The sequence below is a fragment of the Kryptolebias marmoratus genome, linkage group LG4 (assembly GCF_001649575.2).
Source record: "Kryptolebias marmoratus isolate JLee-2015 linkage group LG4, ASM164957v2, whole genome shotgun sequence".
NCBI lineage: Eukaryota > Metazoa > Chordata > Actinopteri > Cyprinodontiformes > Rivulidae > Kryptolebias > Kryptolebias marmoratus.
The window spans coordinates 4,056,882-4,079,743 of NC_051433.1; the positions used below are offsets into that span (position 1 = coordinate 4,056,882).

The 22,862-nt window shown below is 40.0% G+C and overlaps 2 protein-coding genes across 2 annotated transcripts; one reads left to right on the forward strand and one right to left on the reverse strand.

Annotated features, from left to right (window-relative positions):
• Positions 1-8,227: 8,227 nt before the first annotated feature.
• Positions 8,228-15,114, forward strand: trib3 (tribbles pseudokinase 3). Its single transcript, XM_017431502.3, has 4 exons — positions 8,228-8,841; positions 11,546-11,830; positions 11,984-12,276; positions 12,605-15,114. The coding sequence occupies exons 2-4, from the start codon at positions 11,552-11,554 to the stop codon at positions 13,086-13,088; spliced, it is 1,056 nt and encodes a 351-aa protein (XP_017286991.1). The 5' UTR covers positions 8,228-8,841; positions 11,546-11,551; the 3' UTR covers positions 13,089-15,114.
• Positions 15,115-15,422: 308 nt separating this feature from the next.
• LOC108244941 (ATR interacting protein) lies at positions 15,423-22,497 on the reverse strand. Its single transcript, XM_017431501.3, has 18 exons — positions 22,078-22,497; positions 21,129-21,427; positions 20,772-20,854; positions 20,084-20,254; positions 19,900-20,012; positions 19,433-19,590; positions 19,236-19,334; positions 19,012-19,105; positions 18,482-18,646; positions 17,817-18,075; positions 17,659-17,703; positions 17,364-17,527; positions 17,091-17,227; positions 16,912-17,003; positions 16,434-16,517; positions 16,268-16,346; positions 15,936-16,151; positions 15,423-15,705 (listed from the first exon to the last, which is right to left on the reverse strand). The coding sequence occupies exons 2-18, from the start codon at positions 21,424-21,426 to the stop codon at positions 15,632-15,634; spliced, it is 2,331 nt and encodes a 776-aa protein (XP_017286990.1). The 5' UTR covers position 21,427; positions 22,078-22,497; the 3' UTR covers positions 15,423-15,631.
• Between the last annotated feature and the right edge of the window lie 365 nt (positions 22,498-22,862).

A 22,862-nucleotide genomic window follows, 5' to 3' on the forward strand; every position in this document is an offset into this window, starting at 1 on the left:
TAACTGCTTTTCTTGTGTTAAGTTACACATTTATAGCAATGGAAGAAATCATTAAAAAAAAACACTATAGAATCCATGAGTTTTATTCTTTTTTTGCATAAATATTGCTGAAATTTAGTTTGCAGTTGCTGACATTTGTTGCTACGAGGATTTTTTAATTTCACCAACACAGAAGCTGTTATGAACAGTTGTTCTTCATTTAACTTTTAACTTGGACCATCATTTTCTTTTGTTTTTATTTTAAATGTTTTATGGACTAGATGTTACAGTTACACTTGTAAAGTTCAATGTTTTAATGTTCATTTTATGCTCTCAATTTCCTTGTTTTTCGTCCTCTATGTACAGACGTGGATATGTTTGTTGGTCCTCTTTCATAATAATCCAAATAAACTAAAATAAAAAATGACGAGTAATGTTCCTGGAGCTAACTTTGGAGCTTGATTTTGGTAAAAATGCATATTGTTTTCTTCCAAGGAGTCTCTTATGATTCAAAATGAAGGTGTGATCAGAAAGTGACGTATTTTGACCTTAGAGTTCAGCTTGTTTAGTTTTGAATGGTTTCGTTTTTCTCCCATTCATACAATCTGCCTGATCAACCTGTGGTTGCATTTCCTCTTGTGTCCACATCCTGGGAGGTCGGCTACAGTCCCACGAACCTTATTTTTTTAAATAATAATGCCATCTGTGATGAGAGGAACATGGTCTTGTAGCCTTTAACATGGAGATCTATAATCTTCCTCCTGAGCTCCTCAGACAGCTTCTGCTTTCTCTGCTCCACGTTTAATGTGGTGAACACAACAAGACCAAATTACCCAGTGGCCTGTTTGTTCCCTTTAAATAGGCTGAATGGCCTATTTATATCTGTGCCTGTACACTTTGAGCAGATTGTTTTAGCACTTACTTCTTAAGATATTGCTTTGACAAACCAGAATTACAGAAACTATTTTGAAATGCTCTTGCATAACTTTTATTTTATATAGAAATGCAACTAAATTACAGAGAATATCAACATTTCATTGTGACTTTGCATTCTTCCATTTCCAATATGGTTGCTTGGTTTTAATAAATTGAATATTTTAGAAATTTGGGTTACTGTTTGGACAAAAGAAAGCACTGATAAGCTTTAAAATTGCCTCAAAATTGTTGACAAATCATAGAACTTTAGAGCACTGACCAAATCCACAACTGACCCATTTAGCTGCAATAAAAAACTTTTTCTAATGTCAAGAGCGTCGTGTTGCGAGACCGATGAACTATAATTCCTCACTGAACTCTGTTTGTCCTCCTGCAGGTTTGCACACAAATAACTGAAAAAAGTTTTCTTCTAAATGTTTTGAACCATTTAATATTTTATAACCACTTATTAATTATTAAAAAGAAAAATAAAGCACACATAGATATGCTTCTGCTGCATCAAGTAATCCAAGATTAACTTGAAGTTATCATGTCCGGGTTGAAAATGAAAAAAAAGACCTTCTCATGAGGAAAAACCATCCCTCACATGTGGAGAAGCGGCCTGAACACCAGCTGAGCTCCATCAGCTCTCTGGTGAAAACATCAGAGCCTTAATCAGAATCATTAAAATAAACATCAAGTGTGCGTCTCTGCTGTTATTCACACTGTGATCATGTTTTACTTTGGTAGATGAGCCAGAGAGATCTGACGGTCCCGTGGGAGGAAGAATCAGACTCTTAATTAGATCCTGACGCAACACACCTGAGGAAACGAGCGCTGAGACTCTTCACAGAGGTTGATGTGTTTGATTCATCATCTCAGACTCGGAAACATGTGGGCTTCATTTGTACTTTTTGATTTTGTAATGAGCAAATTAATCATGTGCAAAAACGTGCAGCACAGAAACTGGTTTTTGAACTATGGAAAGCCTGATGGTCCCACTTCCAGTCCAGGATGCCTCACCTTGGTGCCTTCAACTGATCTCCGAGAAACAACCATTCATTTTGATCTTTATTTTCAATTTTCTTCATGTACCTGCCTGTAATCAAAACATTTTATGAACCACAGGAAAGATTTTAAATAAATTTTCCGAAAATAACCCTTGAATGTATACCCCTACAACTAATTAACTTTTCAAGCCAACCCAATTCAAAATGGCTGCCACAGCCAGCTGATGTAGTTTTTATGTAGCAAATTACACAAACGTGCACTTTATGACTGATATAGTTGCCTCAGAGCAGATAAAAACAAAAAAAAAAACAAAGTATTTGATTTAAAAAGGCATAAATAATAAAAAATATTCCAAAACTAGCACACAAATAAACCTTTTGAAACTTTTTCCTTATTATAACTTTTAAAATACTCTGTAATTAACAACAAAACAGTTGTAATTATCAGTTCTTTAAGGATAAAAACAATGAGCAGATTTTAGTTTCCTATTATTTAAGTTAAAATAAGCCTAAGAGCTTACCTCAATAATTATGCATGTCTTTAAACTGTAGAATATCTGTGTGTGACGAGTTAAACATGAACTGAGGAGTATAGATCTATAGATGTACGTATTATCCACCTGACCTGAGTCTCTTTTATTTTTCAACAAAACTTCAGTTCAAAACAATAAAACTGGATTTCCATTTATTTGAAAAGTTGCAAATCCCCAAAACCCTGAAGGAAAAAAACTTTTCATCAGTTGGTATGAAGACTGAATTTGTTTGTGAGCTTGAACAAAATGTTCCACATGTTTTCACCTGGAACACAGTGGAGGTCAAAGGTTAGCTCTATCTTTTAAAACGCACACACACAAACACACACACACAAACACAGTCATGTCACAAAGGATGGAGTATGGAGTCATCATGCCAACAACAGACATTACTGCTGGTTTCATCACGGAGACAATCCCAGGCCGGCCTCAGTGAGTGTGTTTATAGGGAGCTATACCCCTTTCTATCGCTCTCACACACATGCATTCACACAAACATACACGCACACACACACACACACATACACTATTTAAGCGTCTTCATATCTCAGTTTTGCATCATCCCTGGTGACCTCCGAGTGTGTGTGTGTGCGTGCGCACATGCAGGGATTAGAGTGAGACAAGCTGAGACAAGCTCAGGTTTATTCAAGAAAAAAAAAAATCACACACTTTGTGCTTTAATGTTCTTTAGCAGCAAACATGTACAGGCAGCAGGCAGCTCAGGTTTTATGGCAGGTGTCTTTATAAATGAAGTCACACACACTGTGTGTGTCTGTGTGTTGTAGTCTGAGCTTTCTGTTCCATGCTGTAGTGCGTCTGGACCATTGGACTGGATGTTCTGCAAAGACCCGTCATAAAGAGAGTTAAGGTCAGAGACGTAGAGCTTCTGAGCTGCTGAAGTTTGGTCTTATTTCAGTTTTAGTCTGACAGTTTGGTGGAAGGACATCTTATAACAAATGATTTTCTTATTAGTATTATTGTTTATTTATTTTTGAATGTAAAAAATACAAATCTGCAGTATGATCCATTATCATTTTAGGCAGATTTTTGGGAGCATTCTCAGTGAAATGGCTGTTTTTGTGTAAATTTGCAAATAGGTGAAGGTGAACAATAATGTTTTTGCCTGTGTATAAAAAAAAATAACCATGACCTACTTAGTTTTACATATGTTGACCTAAAAGTTGATGTGGTAGTAGCTGAGAGTCGTTAACAACACATATTGTGAGCAGGATTTCACTCATAGCGTTATTTTCAAGGTTTGACCAAAAGAGCTATAAATCATCAGTTCTCAACACAAGATGATCTTAGTGTAAAACTCTGGTGTGAAAGGCAGCGGGTGATATGCAGACCTTTTATTTAATTATGATTAGGAGGAATAAAATTGTAAAAATATGTACTGAGCATGCAGACTGAGAAAACAGACATAATTATGAAGTGAGAAAGTAGTGAGCTGATACTGTGTGATAACCAGAACATCAAATAAATATTTAATGATCCATGTTGCTTTATTTGTCAAGCTTGGGCCAACCACATCCCACCAATAGTGAACTAATAATAGATCATCTAAGTGCAGTTAATTATGAAAGAATACCCAGAATAATCATGTCATCATATTGTGATCCTCCAGATTGTGAGGAGAGACAGCTGAGACTGAAAACAGGACATCAGTTTAAATACCAGGGATCTCCAAACTGAATTACAGCCTGGCCTTTTGTTCAAACTTTTAATTCAATATTGATCTGAAGAAATGATGCAAAATAAATTCTGGTCTCAGAGAAATCAAGTTATTGGTGATGTACTGGTCTGACTGTGTGAGTTTAGAGTAAATGTGCTCCTATGGGTGGTTAGAGAAAAGCAGGTGAGTTTAGTCTGAGTAGAGGAAAGTTCACCTGCAGTATTACCTCACCTTTTGAATACGTGCAAAGTTAACATATGTGTTTAACACTTAGCACAGACCTGAGAACTATCAGGCAGAGAACACGCTCAAGGGTGTTTCCTCGTTTATCCACCCCAGGGCTTTAACAGTCTCTTAAACTCCCACTGTTAGCCAAACTTTAAACTGAGTGTTTCCCTGAGGCTTGAGGAATCAGGATGCCCTGAGGCGAAACACAGAGAGAGAGAGAGACCACCAGAACAGAGCCGAGGCCAGACAGCAGGTTAATACGCAGGAAGTTTAAAGCTTTAACACACACACACACACACACACACACACACACACACAGTGACAGAGTGCAGACTCAGGCGGAGATCAGAAGTTTGGTGTCACAGCAGCACAGGTGGAAGACAGGTGGTAATCATGAGAATGAGGACAGCACGTGTAAGAAGAGTGTGTGTGTGAGCGCGCACGCGTGTGTGTGAAGCCAGTGTTGCTCCTACTGAGTGTGTGTTCCCGTGGCAGGCCGTAGTTGAGTCAGACACTTGGCCTCTGATTTCATCACATCGGTTATGAAAGAGACAGTAAAGTTTAACAAGCACACATACATGCACGCACTGTGTTCCTCCTACTCTATTTCTTCAATATTTCATCATGTGGCGTAAAAACACGCTAACCATGTGGAGATAACCTGCTGCAAGAGTGTGTGTAAAACCAGGTCAGTTAAGCTCTTTGCTTGTTGCTTTGAATCAGCAGCAGATTATACACACAAAGGCCAGAGGTCACCACACGCAGGAAATCTGCATAATGAAGACGTGACCGTGTTACCTGCAGAGCAGCAGATGCCTGTCTGCTCACCTACATGTCCATATGTGCATGCACAGAGCTTCTGGTGCTCAGATTAGCTGCAAAGTGAGGGCAGTCTGCAAAAACGTTGAACAATTAAACACTTTATCTAATAAAAAACACTCCACAAAACAAAAAACCCCAGGAATTTCCTCATCCTTCCGCCACCTCTGCACATGTTTTATGAAATCCGGCTTGGTGGCTTTTGTGTAATTTGCTGAGACAAACACCAACGATGTCATGCTTCTACCTCAGCTTTGTCTCGGTGGAGGAACAAATTGTCAGATGATGCAGTTCAGTTTGTATAGAGCTACAGCATACATCAGAAATGAGGACAGCCCTGTGCAATATCACTTTAATGTCACACAAATCAAAATTGCATCACCTCACAGCATGAGCATTTCTTTTAAGTTGAACAGTGGGGTATCTGGTTTTATAAAAAAAATAATAATAAAAAAAGAAGCGTCAACTGGCCGGGTTTTCCATTGTTACTCATGTTGCAAAAGTCCTTTTTTCAGTGACATTTAAAGCTCTGGTTTAGCAGGGAAGACAACAACATGTTTATATTCAGGTTTTATTATGTTTGCATTGAAACAAGAGTGCAGCCATCATCAATGCAACATAGATTTTTCTGCATGAAATGAGATGACTAAACAGCTGTTTTCTGTATCTGCACCCAGTGGTTCTGCCCGTCATTAATGGGCTACAAAAAGGTGTTTGTTTCTGAACGTGTGACAGACTGAGGTGAATTAATGTGGAGAATTAGTGCGAGCGCTGAGCCTCCAACTGCAGACTAAACACAGATTAAGGTCTGATGTCAGCAGGTGGATTCAGGTCAACAGCACATCTGAATGAGTTATTTTTTATTTTATTTCAACAACATTTTAAAGGCATCACTCTCAGACTCCTTCAGTTTCCCAGTTTTTGTCACCTCCTGTCATTTCTCATTAGTCCTCCTGCCTGTTAAACACAAACTAATAAACTCATGTCTCTTCCTGAAATGCAAGAGTATGAAAGAGGAGGGTTCTAAGAGGAGCTACAAACAATAAATGTACCAGTCAGTTCGCTTGATTTACAACAAGGGAAACAGAATGGAAACAGAAATAAGAGTAAATATACATGTTTTCATCAGCTTTATTAATGATTCCTATCTAAATAAGGAACAGAAGCTTTTGACAGATTGCCAGGCTGTAAAAAGTCTGAATCAAAGCAAAGAAGTTTTATTTTGTAAATTTCTTCCTCACCACCTCAGCCTGCATCCTAAATGAAAAGTGTGGAGAAGCAAAGGATGTAAAAACAGAGAGATAATTAAGGTTCAGCACAAAAACATGTTCTTATACACAGAAAAACTAATTTTAATATTTAGCTGACTTGGCTTTTAGTTAACTGTCTCCTTTCCAGGGACCACCATAAGTTTCTTGAAAAGTCTCTTTTCTGTGTGAGATTTTTTTTACAGATTTATAAATATATATATTCTGATTTCTGTGCAGGTGAGGATAGGAGAGCGTCCTCTCCAAGACAGGACAGGACAAGCTTCGTTAAGGTCAGCAGTGACTGTCCTGTTCTTAATCAGTAATATCAACCGTAAAATAAAATAAAAAGTAGAACTTTATCAGAAGGCGATTCCCTGACTCTCACATTGCAGTATTTTTCAAGGATTTCCATATGCAGTACAACAACAATAACATAAAACTGAAATTCTTTTAAGGTTTTAGGTTTTGGTGGATTATCAGTGGCCCCCCCATCTGGCCACAGCTTATAAAACTCTCTGTAGGCGCCCCTGGCACAGAGCTGATATCAAGATTTTACTGTGATTCTGGGGATTGTTGCAGAACAGAAAGATTTACCCTCTGAGATGTCCTCATTAGGTGTAACAGGATTGTTATGTGTAGTACATATCTGTTTGTGGTTTGATGCAGGTCATGTTGCTCTTTAAGTGATACGGCCCTCCAGTCATGATGAAACTGGTGGCCTTGTTCTTTCTTACTGATAAGCTTGTTTAAAAGACAATCTTAGGGCTTGGTCTTCCGGTCTCCCTTATCTTTTTGCTATGACAGGGAATAAAAGTTTTTATTATCGTCTTTTTCAGTGGTTCTCAGCATTTTTTCAGTGATGTATCCCCTGTGACATATTTTTACAGCCGAGTACGCCCAAACCAACAGCTAGCTGCTACGCTTCAACTGTGCTTCATTGTTTACGATTCGCAGGAGTGACAGTGATTGACAGGCCTGTGACAGGAGCCCAGTTGGGTCAAATTACCTTTACATGACACTGAATCTGATTTTCTTCTTTTTTTAAGATTTAGAATAATGGAACAAAATAAGGAAGTGATTTTAAAATTAAGTTTATAGTCTTATTTCATTGAAAGATTTAATATAAAACTATTTTAGAGTATTTATGAATGGATATTTTTCAATAGATTGAAAAGTACCCTCAGGGGTAGTTGGTAGTTTTGTTTTTAATTCAATTCTCATCGATATGTGAAAAATACTACAATTTTAGAATAAGGGAATCACCTTCTGGTAGCAGTTTACTTTGTTTTGTTTTCGTTTTACAGCCTAATTTAAAAATTAAGAACAGCACAGCATGCGGAGTGTGACATCATATATTCTTCTCTGTGTGTGGGTCATGTAGGGAACTGGACACTGTTCACACTGGAGTCTGATAGAGGTCGCATTTAAAAGGTAAAATCGGATTTGAGCCAAAAAAAAAATAATAATAATTGAACATTAAGACTTGCAGTGTGATAATAGCCTAAAGCTTTAGATTCAAGAACGTAAGTCTGGGGGGCAGCAAATATAGAGGGGTGGTCATTGCCCCCCGAGCCCCCCTTTGGTGGCGCCCCTGGCTGTCACAAAATGAATCACTATAAAAAGTTGAGCTCATTTTTTTTATCTAAATGTGTGTTTGTGTGAGAGAGCATGAGGTGAGAAGTATTTTTAGGTTGTGGTTGGGTTCATGAGAGTTTGATAATCTGACTCTGGGCGGAAATACTTGAGGTATGTCCCGCTCCGTTTCTGTCTGACGAACGATCGGCTCCGGATTGCAACATCTAGGTCCCGCCCACCGCCGGTGACGTCACATCGAGAGGAAACAACGAAACCAAACAGAGTCGGTCCAGGTCCTCAGTCCGGGCTGAAAGTTCTGGAGAGACCAGCGCCAGCGGCAGGGGGTTGGGGCTCAGCAGAAACCAGAAGGGACGTAAACCGGACAGACCGACGTTATTTATTTTTAATTTTTATTCTATTTTATTGAGCTCGCAGACGGACAGGAGGTCTCACTCTGAGCGGACTTTCTGTGCTCGCCTCAGCTCCGGATATTACAACAAAGGAGAAAACAGCGTTCAGTTTTAGGCTTTTACTCCGCAGAGTTTTAGGGGTTTTCTAGTTCTCTCGATTTATTTACCCGAGCAACTTTGATCTGAAACCACATGAAAGAGGAAGCCTCCAAAAACTACCAGCTGACGGACTGACGACAGGTTGCGCAACCGAAGAAGAAGAAGCGAAGACGTCATCCCCAGTCCTCCCAGTATCACAGCGACTGGTCCCAGTGGATCAGGTCTTTGTTTACCGACCTGTGCTGCTCAGACTCCCTCAGACAGGTGACCTGAGCTCTGCAGGGCCTTTCCTGGGTTTCTGCTGGTTTCCTGTGGACCTGCAGTCCGGATCAGTCCTTTACTCTAAAGGTAAGAAACTGACCTGAGAGCAGCTCTGACACAAATACTCTGGATGTGTGTTTAGTTATGATTACAGGATACATAAAAATGTTAATTCAGTGCATTTTTATCTGGAAAAAGTCTGCAAAAACCGACTTAAAGTGCTCATCATGCAGAGAAGTGCCAAGTCACAATCAGGTTTTTTGATCCTGACTTCAACTTATTTCAGATCACTTATTCACTAAATTATTTTTAAGCTAAGTAATCATTTTTAAATGCAATGTAAAGCTTTTTAAAAAGGCTCAACTTTAGGGAAAGTTTATTTTTCTTTTTTAAAACCCAACTCCACGTTTTACTGCTTTAAGAGTTTATTTATCAGTAGTATCTGTGAAAGAGGAGCTCTTTAATGCTTTCCTTTAACAGCCAGACCTTCAGATTAAAGATACAAACTAGTTCAAACACTTAAAGTATAATTATATCTGCTTGTTCTACAACGTGAAAACATGTAATCATGTACTGTTGTGTAAACAAATATATACACATTTGGAAAAACTGATGTATTCAAGTCCAATTAAGAGCTTTACATTTAAGTTAAGTTCTATAAGTTCTATAAGTTCTATAAGGGTCTAATATATTCAGTTTCAAAGTTGAGGATTATATCGTTTAACTCAGTCAGAAAGGTAAAAGATGAACGGTTTGTTTATCATTTCTAAGCAGAGAATAATTAGCTTGTTTTCTTAATAAGTTGTAGTCAAAGAGCAGATTTTCCCTTGATGTGTTTTATTGTCGACTTGCAGGATGGAAATAAAAGTGAAATTCTACAGCAAGTGTGTGTAACTTCTACGTACCCCACAGGATCCAGAAATCTCTTTGAATCCTGCAGTCGGTTTATTCTAAATCAGCCTTGGGGAAACAAAATGGAAGGCAGCGTTATTTGTGTAGATCATTAGAGCAATTTAACTAAAGTTCACACAATATCACTGTTTAATAAGTGTTTTTAGTTGCATCACAAAGTTTGTGACGCAACAAAAAGTCCTCAGACTGGATGGGCTTACACATTGTTGTTGTTTTTAGCCAAGCAGTAAAAACTGCAAACAAACGGCACATGATCAAATCCTGAAAACCTATAAATTGCTAAATGTGTTTGTCTTTGTTAAATCTCAAAACCAGAGTTTTAGCTCCTAATGCGAACTGTTGCAACGGGGTCTGATTTCCTTTTAAAACTCCTCGTTTCCCAACAAAGTCTGATTAATGAAACGCCAGCTGAGTAACTGCAGCATCACAGGGACTTTCAGAGTCTTGGTTTTTGTTTTCTAAATAACTTAAGAGTCAAATCTGGGAGGATTTCTCCATCACTTTAGTTTGAGCTGCAGTTTCACAATCAGATGTTTGAAACAAAGTCAGATTTACCGTGTGTGTGTGTGTGTGTGTGTGTGAGGGTGGGTGACGTTGCCTCGGTGACACAGTGACTCAGGGTGTTTCAACAGGAGTGAAAGCAGCGTTTCCCCACAGCAGGCTTCCACTAAGTGTCACCAGGGTGACCGCAACTTATGAAAAACTGACACACTCACACACCCTCACAGTGCGTGTGTGTAGGTGTTGACTGTATTTAAAGCCTTTTTAAACTATAAACTGTTTTGCTCTGATGCAACGATCTGAAAGTTGTAGCTCCTGTCAGCTTACAGGAAGTTGCATCAGGAAGCCTATAGACACCCACCGTGTAACATGTAAGCAGCAGGGATGCAGAACACAGTTTGATTTGATCCTAATACATCTTTTTACTTAATTTGAAAACGTTACTAAAGAGGGTTTTGTGAAAGGAGGAGGCTGAGCGGTGGTTTCACCTGCAGAGGGCGCTGCAGTGTAGCAGAAACAGCTTAGTTTGTACCAAATTCATCCTTTCAGGTAACTCATCTTAAAACTGAGACCATTACTTTACTGGTATTCTTTTACTTGATTACATCAAGTTTAATAAGCAGCTTATAAAAAGGAATATAAGACACAGGACTGTCGTGCACGTTAGTCATTTATAGAGCAATTACTGGAATAGATTTATGTTTATATGTGTTCTGTTTTAGCTCCCGTCTCGGCAAAGCGCATTCCCAAAAAAGGCTCCGTCTGCTCCAGTTGGTCAGCTGGACAACGAGGCAGCTGCTCATCTTCTGAGAGAAGCTAAATCAAGCACTTAGCTGCTAAATGTGTTCCACTGTGATCTGGACCAGTCGTCCTCAAAGTTTTCACCTTCCGGCACAAAATATACACGCGCAGCAGCTGCTGCGGCTTCTTTATTTTCCTATTTGGTAATTAAGTATGCACTGGCGTGGACAAATGCTGATTAAGTGGCCAGTATTGGCTGATTAAAATCTTTCCATGTTTCAATGTTTAATTGATTTTTTTAACAACATTTGTACACTTTAACCAGCAGCAGCTGGGGTTGTGAGTCTCTGCCGTTGTTATTTTGTGGATCGGAAGCTGGAAAGTTTGGGAACCACTGATCTAGACAATAAGGGAAGAAAACCTAAGCTATAAATAAGAGGTTATTGGTTTTTACAGACCTTTTATGTACACACAAATATGTATAAAACACACAGAAAGAAGTTGGAAACCTTTAAAACAAAGCAATTTCCTCTCTATATGTCACCTGCTCTTGTTTTGAGTAAAAATGAAACCGAAATGTAATGCATGAACTCATGTGTGGAAGCATTAACCTCCTGATGTCACTGTGTTTGTCCAGTCACAGATGAGTATGAGTGTAGCCACAACCAGGAGTCAGATGTGTCTGAAGAGGCTGTTGGCCGAACCTCAAGATAATTTACCTAAATGTAAACACGCTCGTCTGGATCCACCTCCCCCCTCCAGTGGCTTAACAGCTTACCTCAGGCCAACAAACCCCACCCCCAAATCCAACCAGAGCCCGCCTCCGTCCAGAGTTGGACCATACCTCCTCCATGAAAGCTGTGAGAAGGAGGAGACGTACAGGGCTGTGCACGCAAGCACACAGGAGCAGTACACCTGCCAGGTACGAAGAGTAACGCTGATATTAGAGTTCCATAGAGTACTTATACTACAAGAGAGCAAATAGTTAATATGATCAGAACTATTGCCTCTTGTTAAGTTTATACACAAAGACTTTGAAGTCACATGCAGTATTTCTGTGTTGCTATGGTTGCAGGTTCTCCCTCTGCGTGGTTACCAGGAGCGCCTGGCAGCCTACAGTCGCATCAGTAAGCATGAAAATATCTGCGGCCTGCAGGATGTGGTCATCGACCAAGAGAAGGTGTATGTCTTCCTACCCGCTCATCATGGCGACATGCACGCGTACGTGCGCAGCAGGAAGCGCCTGGACGAAGAGGAGGCCGGCCGCCTGTTTGCTCAGATGCTGAACGCCGTGGCTCACTGCCATCACCACGGAGTCATCCTGAGAGACCTGAAGCTGCGGCGGTTCGTCTTCACAGACAAATACAGGTGAGACGCAGCGACACCTGTAACACTGTGAGCTTCGGGTGTGTTCTCACAAGCAGATACAGGTGATACTGCTGTAACACTGCATGCTGTTAGAAACAGATAAGTTCTGTACTGTTAATGCTTCAATCAAGCTGTTTCTAAAACCAGAAAAACAGCATAATGAAACAGTTACTGCAAAAACGCTTTTACTGATGCTACTGAAAACACTGCTGTACTCCATGTTATGTAGTATCTGTGGTCTCCAAACTTTTTAGCATATGACCTCTCCAAAATATGGGAAAAACTAAAAACAAACAAAAAAAAAAACAAACTTTGTTTTTCCCTCCAGGACTCGTCTCGCCCTGCTTGGCCTGAACGACAGTGTGCTCCTTCACGGTAACCTTGACGACGACTTTCTGATGGACAGGCACGGCTGTCCCGCCTACGTTGGCCCTGAGCTGCTGACCAACGGGAACAGGTCTTACTCAGGTCGGGCTGCAGACATCTGGAGCTTGGGCGTGTCCCTGTACACCATGCTGATTGGACGATACCCTTTCCAGGACACGCAGCCCGCGGCCCTGTTCGCAAAGATACGCCGCGGGGTGTTCAGTCTGCCCATCTGGCTGTCACCACAGGCGAGGTGTCTGATTGGCTGCATGCTGAGGAAGGAACCTGCTGACAGACTCAGGGCGTCTGAACTGCTGATGCACCCTTGGCTGACCAGTTCCCCTGTGCAGCATCACAACATGTACAAGACCCAACACAACCAAAGCACAACGCAGAATAAACAGGAGGATGACCAGGTGGTGCCGACATGGACAGAAAAACACTAACATGTACTTCCTGTGAGAACCTGCACTGCTGCACTGCCTGCTCAAAAGTCAACAGTCTGATGTTTAATTAGACCACATTCATCTTTGATTATGACAACCTTCGGTCAGTTTATTCAGTGTGACGTTTATTTCCACCCAGATTTGTAATAAATTTTCCACGAGAATTCCTGCTTTGATGGAAAAGGTGGACCACAGCGCCGTCATGGCGCTTTACAAAAACGTAAAGGTCCTGATCTGTGGTGGCAAATCTCATGCTCTCTAAACTCTCCGTCATCTAGAGCCCAATGAATCCTGAGTCGAACAGTTTTTAACCTTTGATTTGTTTCAGTAACAACCACAAGTTGTGTTCTCCTGATGCAGACCAATGATTGAATCCGCGGTTCATGTTTCTTATCCAAGTTAAATAGCTTTCTACCAGCTGAAACCTAGTCATTGTAGCAGTATTTTCTAATGGGACACTTTTACTTAGTTTACCTAATTAAATGTTGACTATTTTTTGTCCAGGCAGTTAAACTCCGAATCGTGAACCAAACACCAAGCCTGAAACATTTCTCTAAAAAGGCTCAAAAACAAAATGACAAAAATCTCTTTGTTCTCTCTTCAAATGTACTCTTACATGAAGTGATAAACACTACCGAGTGTATAATCCTGGATTACTTGAACCAAGTGCCTTCCTCTTACAGCTCGCCTCTTTCAGACAGCGGGGGTCTCAGATAACTTCTTCTTGAGATTTTAAACCGCTATCTCGTTTTCTAAATTAGACCACATAAATAATGCATAAATAATCAATTTTACATATGACTACCACACGTACAGGAGTGTTTAGGTGCACCTCATCAGCTTTAGTGTAGAAATGTTGAATTAACTGGCGGCGCTCCGAGGAGCATCTTCACAGTAAATGTACTTTTCAAACCCTTGTTTTATTTATATTTAGATGACCCAGTCAGTCGTGTGCTAAAGGTTGATTCTCATAAATTCTTTAGTTTTGCTCCTCCTTAATCCTCACATTTATATATTTCATAGTCAAATTTAGCATTTATCAAAAATTGGACTCAAATTGTCGTTTAAAGAGAGTTAAAGAAAAGCACCTGAATGCACCATTTAATGTAAAAATCAAGACTTTGAAGGCGGTGCCGGCTGAACTGGGCACACATTCTTTAATTCAAGTGTTTACATCTTTAAATCTTTGCTTTGCAGCGTTTAGTAAAGGAACATTTTCCTTTTGGAAAGCCACCAGCAGAGGACATCATTGAAAATAAACTGAAGTTTTACAGAGCAGCAACAATGATCTGATCCCGTCTGTAAACCTTAAATTAACAGAGCAATAGTGTTTATTTTTTCAAACATTAATTTTTTTGTATCGCAGCTGATCAATGATTTCCCCAATAATCTGTTATTTTTCTGGCATACTTAAAAGGTTATTTTAAGATTGTTGTGAAATATAATATGCTTAAATATTAACCAAACAAAGAAAGATGATGAACGAAGTTTTGTTTCTGTCATATTTTATAAACTTTAGTCCAATTTTGGGACATTTTTTTAAGCCTGACGTCCAGTTCCATGATTCTCTGACCAAACAGGAAATCATCAGCACTCCATACTGATCTGTAACAAGGAAATGGTGATTTGGATCTTGAAATACCTCGACTAAAGTTATTCTTTATTCATCTTTTGTTACTTTTGACTGAGGCTTCATAATCAGACTTGGAGCTCACCGACGAGATGTTTTCTTTTTTGTTTTTATTCAGACTTCAGATTTGACAGGGTGATGAATAAAGGCATTTGAAAAGTGTTCTGGTTTTTAAGCAGATCTTTAATTTCTATTTGTTATTTACTGCTGTTTTTTTTACACATGCATAACTGTGTAACAACTGTCTGATGTGGATTTTGTTTCTTTATGCACTTCTGTTTAACTTGACTTTCCTTTGGAATAAAATCTAACCTGTTACTGAAACATGTCAGCTCTCAGATTGGCCTATTTGTATGCTGTTTTGTATGAATTAAATGAGTAAGACCTGGAACAATAGGTAGAGAGCAGATCTTTCTCTTTTCTTTGTGTCGGTCTTAATTAGCTGAACTAATTAGGGGAAGTTAACAGACGTCAGAAGGCTGTCAAACCTGTTGTCTAAGTTCCCAACAAGAACATAAAAGTAGTTCCAGAAATCCTTTTATTCTTTTTGTTGCGTCAGTAAAGTGATCATAAAGTGACTTGTGATTTTCATTTGCAGTAAGCAGTTTTAAAACCCGTCTTAAACCATAAGTGGACAGGCACTAAAGACAAGAAATGAAAAATAAAAGATGGAAAAAAGTGACTATAAATACTGACAACCTCCATGTTTTCACCTTTATGTTTTTGTTTAATTCATTATAAAGCAGAATGATTCATTTAACTGTCCTTCTCTCAGACATTCACGTCAGATAAACGTGTTAGCAGGCAGCCTCCGTTCTGCCCTCATCTCGGTGTGAAATATCCGATCAGCAGTTTAGAAACCGTTCTTCATGTTCGTCCAAGAGTCGCTGATGGACTCGACAGCAGCAGCCAGTTATGAGCCAGCATCAGTGTCCATGTCCTCAGTGTCATCGCCCTCCGAGCGGCAGATTTCCTCCAAGGCCAGCTCTGATGAACACAGGAACAACGCAGGAAAGACGTGAAGTGGAAACAAATCGGTGCATCGGTACAGCATACAGGGAGCGGTGCTTAGAGATTACAAATATTAAATCCATATAAATCAGTTACTCTGTTAGGATTGTAGGTTTGCAGAAGCTGTACAATAAATGCATCTCCTGCTGTATGTGTGATAATGTTTTCTTTAAAGATCTAAGTGTGTATTTGTTCTGTGAGCATACCTTCGCTCTCGCTCAGATCAGGGATCTTCCTTAGCATTTCCCGTACAGCAGGGATCATCTGGTCGTACATGTGCAGCAGCGGCCTGCAGCTTTCTGAAAAGCTGCCATGATGCTGCAGCAGCCAGTGCAGCAGCAGCAGACACTCCCTGAGCAGAGACGCAGCCTGGCTGCTCCACCACGGCGAGCACGAGCCGAAATACTGCTGCGAAGACACGCCTGATGGAGGAAAACCCACAGATTTAGGTTGAAATAAAAAGAGATTTTACAGTCAAACTGTTGTTTTATTGGAACACAACTCCCTCCTTTTAGTATAAAGCTCAACTGTAACTCACCCACTGACGCCATTAGCTCCTGAGAACCATAAAGATCCAACCACTGACGATGCAAAATGATCACAGTCGTCTGCACCAGCTGTGAAAGACAGAGACATATTTACTGAATAATGACAGAACATGTTTTTCTTTATGAGAGACAGAGCGCAGGGCGAAGTAGTTTTACCTCAGTGTAACACTGACAGGTGTTCTGCACGGTGTTCATCCAGCTGCCTGCGCTCTGAGTCAGTCTGTTCAACAAACGCACCACCTGAGGTGGGAAGATGAAGGCAAACATTATCTGCAAGCCTCCTCTGTAAATGTGCTGCAATCACCTAATGTACACGATCTCAGCAAGAATTTGATCAAAAAAGAAAGAATTATATTCAACTAGGTTCATCCCTTCTCTTTATGACTGAGACCAGTGTTGTAAGAACTGTGTGACACGGCGGCATCATGAAACTTTGAAATTTTGGGTTAAACTGCTACAAAGACTTGAAAGCTATTTCAGTAAAAAAAATGTTGCTCTTGCCCTTGTCTGATCAGGCTCACCTATAAAGAACCATAAACTACATTTGTGATTTAACATTGCGTCTCTTGCAGATGGAACAATGACTAATAAGTTACTAACAACCTGCTGTTATTCACATGCTCACAGATGTTACCTGCAGATCCAGCAGAACCAAGTCCACAGGAGCTGGTTGGTTGTTTGGTCGACTTCTGATCAACTGGAACAACTTCAAGAAAACACACAGATCTAAAGACAAAAAAAAAAAAAGATCAAATAAGTCACTGCTACAAACACGATGTGGTGGACGTGCATGATCGGGGAGCAGAGTCTCACCGTGCTGAGAGCAGAGCTGCTCGGCCAGTTTCTGATGGTCACACATTGCTGTGAGAACGGACACACACTCTGAAACTGCCTGCGCTGGGATGTCTGAGGATAAACACAAAAACACCACCTGCAACACACACTGCAACCTGAGAAAACAAATGTTTGTGACAGAACAGGTTTAGTTACTAAACTGTAATATTATGGCTGAAGCAGAGAATATTAAAGCTTAAAAGTCTTAATCAAAGATCTTAAAGGTTCAACATCTGCACTGAGTAAGTGTACCTGTCAGAGTGTGTGTGTGGTGTCCTTCTTATGAGGACACACAGCGTCTTCAACACGTTCAGGATGAGCTCCTCCTTCTGTGAGCTGTTACCACAGAGCCGCAGCAGTGACTGAAGCAAAGCATTCTGGGAGCAGACATCCATGTGTGCAGCAGGCTGGTTAGTCTACAACCAGAGGCAGAACAAGGTAAGATATTCCAGTCCGAATGATGTTTAGTTTCACGTCTTATAGTTGATATGATTTCTGCATTAATAGAAAGATATTAAAATAAAATGAACAATGTTTCTTTATGTACCTTGTCTGTAGACTGATTCTCCTTTAACAACACAGCCATCACCACCTGAGGAGGAGAACAAATATTTACACTAAGAATTCACAAAGTTGTCACATGTGCACAAACGCATGAACAGGATGTGTGTGTTTTCTCATTGCATGCGTCTTTGTTGTAATCACCTCATCACTGTGGGCCAGAAGGAAATAAAGGAGCCTCAGTGCCGTTAAACCAGCGTCCTCCACGCTGAAACCAGCCACCTCCAGTCTCTGCAGCCCAGGAGAGCCAGAAAGCGTTTGGCCTGATGGGAGTGAGCTGGGAGCTGCAGAGTCTGACCCTCTGCTGTCAGCAGAGGAAGATCGGAGCGAGTCCAGAACTCGACAAAGCTGCGACAGGTGGAGGTCCAACAGAGGGAGGAGGAGAATGGCTCCAGGACACAACCTGCACACAAAGAGCTACTCTTTTATTTTGTTCTCAGATAATTGTTGGTCCACATAATTAATCACATAATGGTTCTCATAATTAAATCATGTATGACGTCTTTCGGACAGTCTTTTTTTTTTTTTTTTTTTAAATGGTAGTGTCATACCAAACCCAAAACAAACATAAACAAGCAGATTTTTTTAACATGAGCATTTACTCTCGGTCCTGCAAACCTGAAAAACCGCCGACAGTGACTAATCATCACATATTTAACTAAGGTTTATTGTCGTGACTCAATCCTGCTGTTACAACATAAAACCACAAGAGGGCTCTGTTGCCCACAAAAATGTAGTTGTGTAATTGTGGATCTGAATTCTTCAGTCTGTATAAACAGTTGAGGAGAGGCGTGAGTCAGAGGATCTACCTGTTATTTCTGCTGCTGCCTGCAGTTGTTGTTTGGCTCTGACTCAGCATGTTGAGTCCAGTTGCAGCCAGGCTCTGGACCAGACTCAGGGCTGCTCTGGGGTCTCCAACAGGACCGGCTCCATCCGGAGGATCGGAGTGTAGATGAGGGCCAGTATACAGCTGACTGAACACAAAGTGACATCAAAAAAAAAAAACTTTGGAAAAAACAATATTGCCATTGCTGGTGGGTGATAATCAATCAAACCTTAATCCCAATAAAGAGTTTATTTCAGTTTTGGTGGATTTAGTGACACCATGTGTTTGAATAGGATGTTGTAGGATGTACGGACATACATGCAGATAAGTGATAATTTATCTTTTGTTAGCAAGTAGAGAAAACTGGCAGCAACACTTTTCAATTTAGATTTATTTTGAAAGGCCTGTATCTCTCAGAGTTCATGCTGCCCAGGCTTCTCTGCATCTTCTACAGATCTGTGAGGCAAATACTTGTTAGTTCAGGCTGTCTCTGTTGCAGTGAAAAGTGTTTACCTGTAAGTAGTCACACTCATAGACAGCAGGTGAGAAAGGCAGAGGTTGGAAGGAGATAGTGGCTGCTGCAACAACAAGACAAGAAGACCACCTCCTACAGGACATAAAAAGAGAAAAGGAAAGAAAGTAGAAGGAAATTTGATCTCTTAGATCATTGCTGTTAAGCTATAAACAGTTTCTTTAGTCTAACTCTACAACAAGTTAAATATCAGTCAGAGACTAACCTCTGTGCTGCAGGTGTGGCGGACTGACAGACAGGAAGGGGTCTGGATGAGACACTTCCTGTCCGTCACCAGATCTGCTGCTAGATGCTCCTCTGTCAGCTGAAAAACACAAATACGCATGTAGAGTTTTAAGTGAACATATCAAAGATCTGTCTCAGCAGCCGCCGCCGTCTTCATGACATCATTCTGTGACCCACCATCTCTGAGTGCCTTCAGTGGGGTTTTCATCTGCGTTGTTCTGGATGATATCTGGGCTCCAAATGCCTCCTTGGTGATGAAACCATTTCCTACTGGAGAGGAAGAAGAACTGCCACTCCCATGATGCACCTGGGCTAAAGTGCTGAGCAATTTAGGACTAAACAGACAGAAAGCCAAGTTCAGTAAAGAGAGGACCCAAAAAAAAATACAATTAAAGACAAAAAAGACCTGCATTTTCACTCCTTAAGTCACCAAATACTCACAACTTATAACTGTTTCACTAACCCTGGCAGGTTTTATCAGCTTGCTGAGTTCTAAATAAGATCTCAGATAAGCTGATGTAACACTTGATTATGTCCAAATAAAATCCAAAGATAATCAGTGTATCATAGAACAAACCAACTAGGGAACAGGTGACAACACGAAACAAACACACATGCTGTTATTACTGACGGGGTTAACAGACCTTTTTCTAGCCACCGGAGAGGGCATCTTGGTTTTGTCTGAACTGAGAAGTTTGGTCTTCATATCGTTGATTTCTGCTTCTTTAAACTGCAGCTCAGACTGCAGAGACTGAACCTACGAGCAGAAAACCTGTCAGAGTTACTGCGAAGAATTATCAGCTCTGTATGCGTTCGCTCCATCATCACCTTCCTGTTGAGCTCCTTCTCCCTTTCGCTCTGCTCCATCTGCCTTTGAGTCTGCAGCAGGATCTGGTTGTGTCTCTGAGTCTCCTTCTCCTGCTGAGCTGCTTTCAGAGAGTCCCTCAGGACCCGAATCTCTCCGCTCTTCAACAGAATCTCTTCTTCAACTTCCTTCAGCTAATTACACACACAGCACACTCAGGCAAACTCAACAATATGGATAGCAAAAGAGAAAACATCCTTATTCTTCAACTGTTTAAGTAATTGACCACATAGAATTTCACAGGGCAATAAACTCCAAACGACTTTTACGTTTGGACGCTTTAGCCTTTTTGATATGCTCTTTCTAAAACAATCATGATGCTGATCTGATTTCAAAAATCTAATTAGGTTTTTACAATATTTTAATAGTTTGTGAACTTTGCAAACATGTAAACTCAAGTCAAAGTGCATTTTCATGCAAACATTGTTTTAAATAAAAATAATTAGCAAACGTTGGAAAATAAAATCTTTAAATATCATGAAAGGCGCTAAAGACAAGCACAGGTGAATGTGGGCTAGCACGCATTACTGCAACACACAAACTTAAAGTTAAACATAAAATTTATATTTAAAAGTAGAGATTTTATGGTAACAACTACTTGATTTCTGATGTTGTACTGCTGGAGAGTCTGTGGTTGTGTGGAGAACTCACCTTTCTCTTCAGCTCTGCATGCTGGGCTTCCAGGAGTCTGTAAGAGTCTTCTCTGTCCGCCCCAAACGGCTGCTGCATGTTACCTGAACACAAAAACTGTTCTGGTCATCGTTGCAACAGAGTAACTGCTATTTGCTAACTTGACTCACACATCTGTTTATGCAAGTGATGCTAGTTCATAAAGCTTTATTTCATTTACACTAATGTTACACTCATTAAAACAATGACAAAGTAGTCATTCGTTTTATTGTGCAAACTGTACTTTTAGATTAGGTTGATTGAAATAAATATTGGATTGAATCAGGTTCAGTCGTGAAAATATATTTTGACATAAGTGTCAAACTCCCCTGAACTCACCAGGAGGCTTCTTACTAGGTTTCCTGGCATTTCCTCTGTTGAACCCAAATGTGTTTTCTCTGCTCAGAGGTTTGCTCGGTCCTGCGGACATCGTCCAGGGCGATCCATCGGCTGGCTGGTTCGGTTTGGTTGCTGTTTTGGACTCTGGCCCTGCTGAAGTGATGGCCTGTGAGGCGATGGTGTCTATTTCTTCCAAGTCCGCCTGGGTGAATTCATCATCATCTCCAAAAGGGTCGTCGAAGGCAACTGCTAAATCCTGGTTCATGCCTCGGAGACGCTTTGTGGGAGGGCAGTTCATGCTGTGAGGGAGCAGATGGGTTAACCAACTGGAGAGTTAACTGTGTCATATGTTTACAGTTTTGCTGCCAGATTATCTCGATCAAACTTATAAAATGTTATGCACTAAAATATTTGTCTTATCTAGTGACAAAAAAGTAATTGTTTATTGAATTTAAGCCTATTAAATAATTCAAATAAAAGCAAAATATGAATAAGTTCAAGATCAATGATAGGAAACGGATGATTTTGTGCATTTCAGTATAAGAATTTGATTTATTACTGCACAAATTACAAGCTGGGCGACATCATCAATGCTGCATTAACAATCTAAATTTGAAGAAGTTTAAAATTTTTGCACAGACAGCAAACTGTATATGGGAAAAGTGTCACAGTTAACGAGATATTATGATCCGCGTTGCATAAACTGATAGCACTATCATGTATTTAACATCAACAATGCATAACTCAGTTTTGAAGATGCAGTCACTCGTTTAACATCGTATTTGCAGCTAATCCTGAGTAACAAAACCGAAAGCTAAGGTAAACAGCTCCATGAACTAGCTCTGTAAGCTGTTCGGTCGGTGTCTTGCCAACAGTGAGTTTCTTGTTTAAAGAAATTGTCTAAACAACACGGAAAAAACAAATAAGCATTCAGTTTTCATAGAATTACCTTGTCTCCTGGTGTTGCTGCTATTGTCGCTAAATGCTAACTAACGTGATTCCAATGCAAAGTTAGCCTACTAAGCTAATGAAGTTAGCTTCATTAGCTCGGTAACAAATACCACCTAACACTTCATTATAAATATATTATAAGTTTGCACTTAAACGAGTTCTTTGAATCATGGTTATATAATAAAATTAACTGACAATAAATTATTAAACAGCATAGAAGAAGAACGAAGTTAAAGTCATGACAAACGAGTGTTGTGCAGCCCGCCCCTGGTTAGCTACTAATCTGACCAATCACAGAACAGTTCTGAACGACCGACCAATCATAGTTGTTTATTCACTCTACGGGTTCCGGTACAGGACAAATAGTACTAAATGCGAAACAAAAAAAGCCCTTTTTTCCTTTGGTAAAGTGGGGTTGACGAAACGACCGTGGCGGGTGCAAAATAGATAGAAATAATAAAAAAATAAAATAAAAATACAAGAGAAAAAGTCAAAACAAAAAATAAGAATAAAATTGAAAAAAAAAAAAAAAAACACTTAAGGAAAAAAAAAACCCACTTAAGGATGGACTTAGTCTCACAGCTATTCCAAAGCCCAGTAATGAACTCACAATTAATTGTTAATTTATTACATACAACAAAAGGCTAAAACAGTAAAAATTGTACTTTTTCAGTGGCTTACTGACTGGACATTTTGTCAATAAAAGGAAACCCATGCTGGGATCTCCGCTAGTTGCCATGGCAACTCATGTAGTCTTCACAAAACCCCTGTGTCCACTTAGGT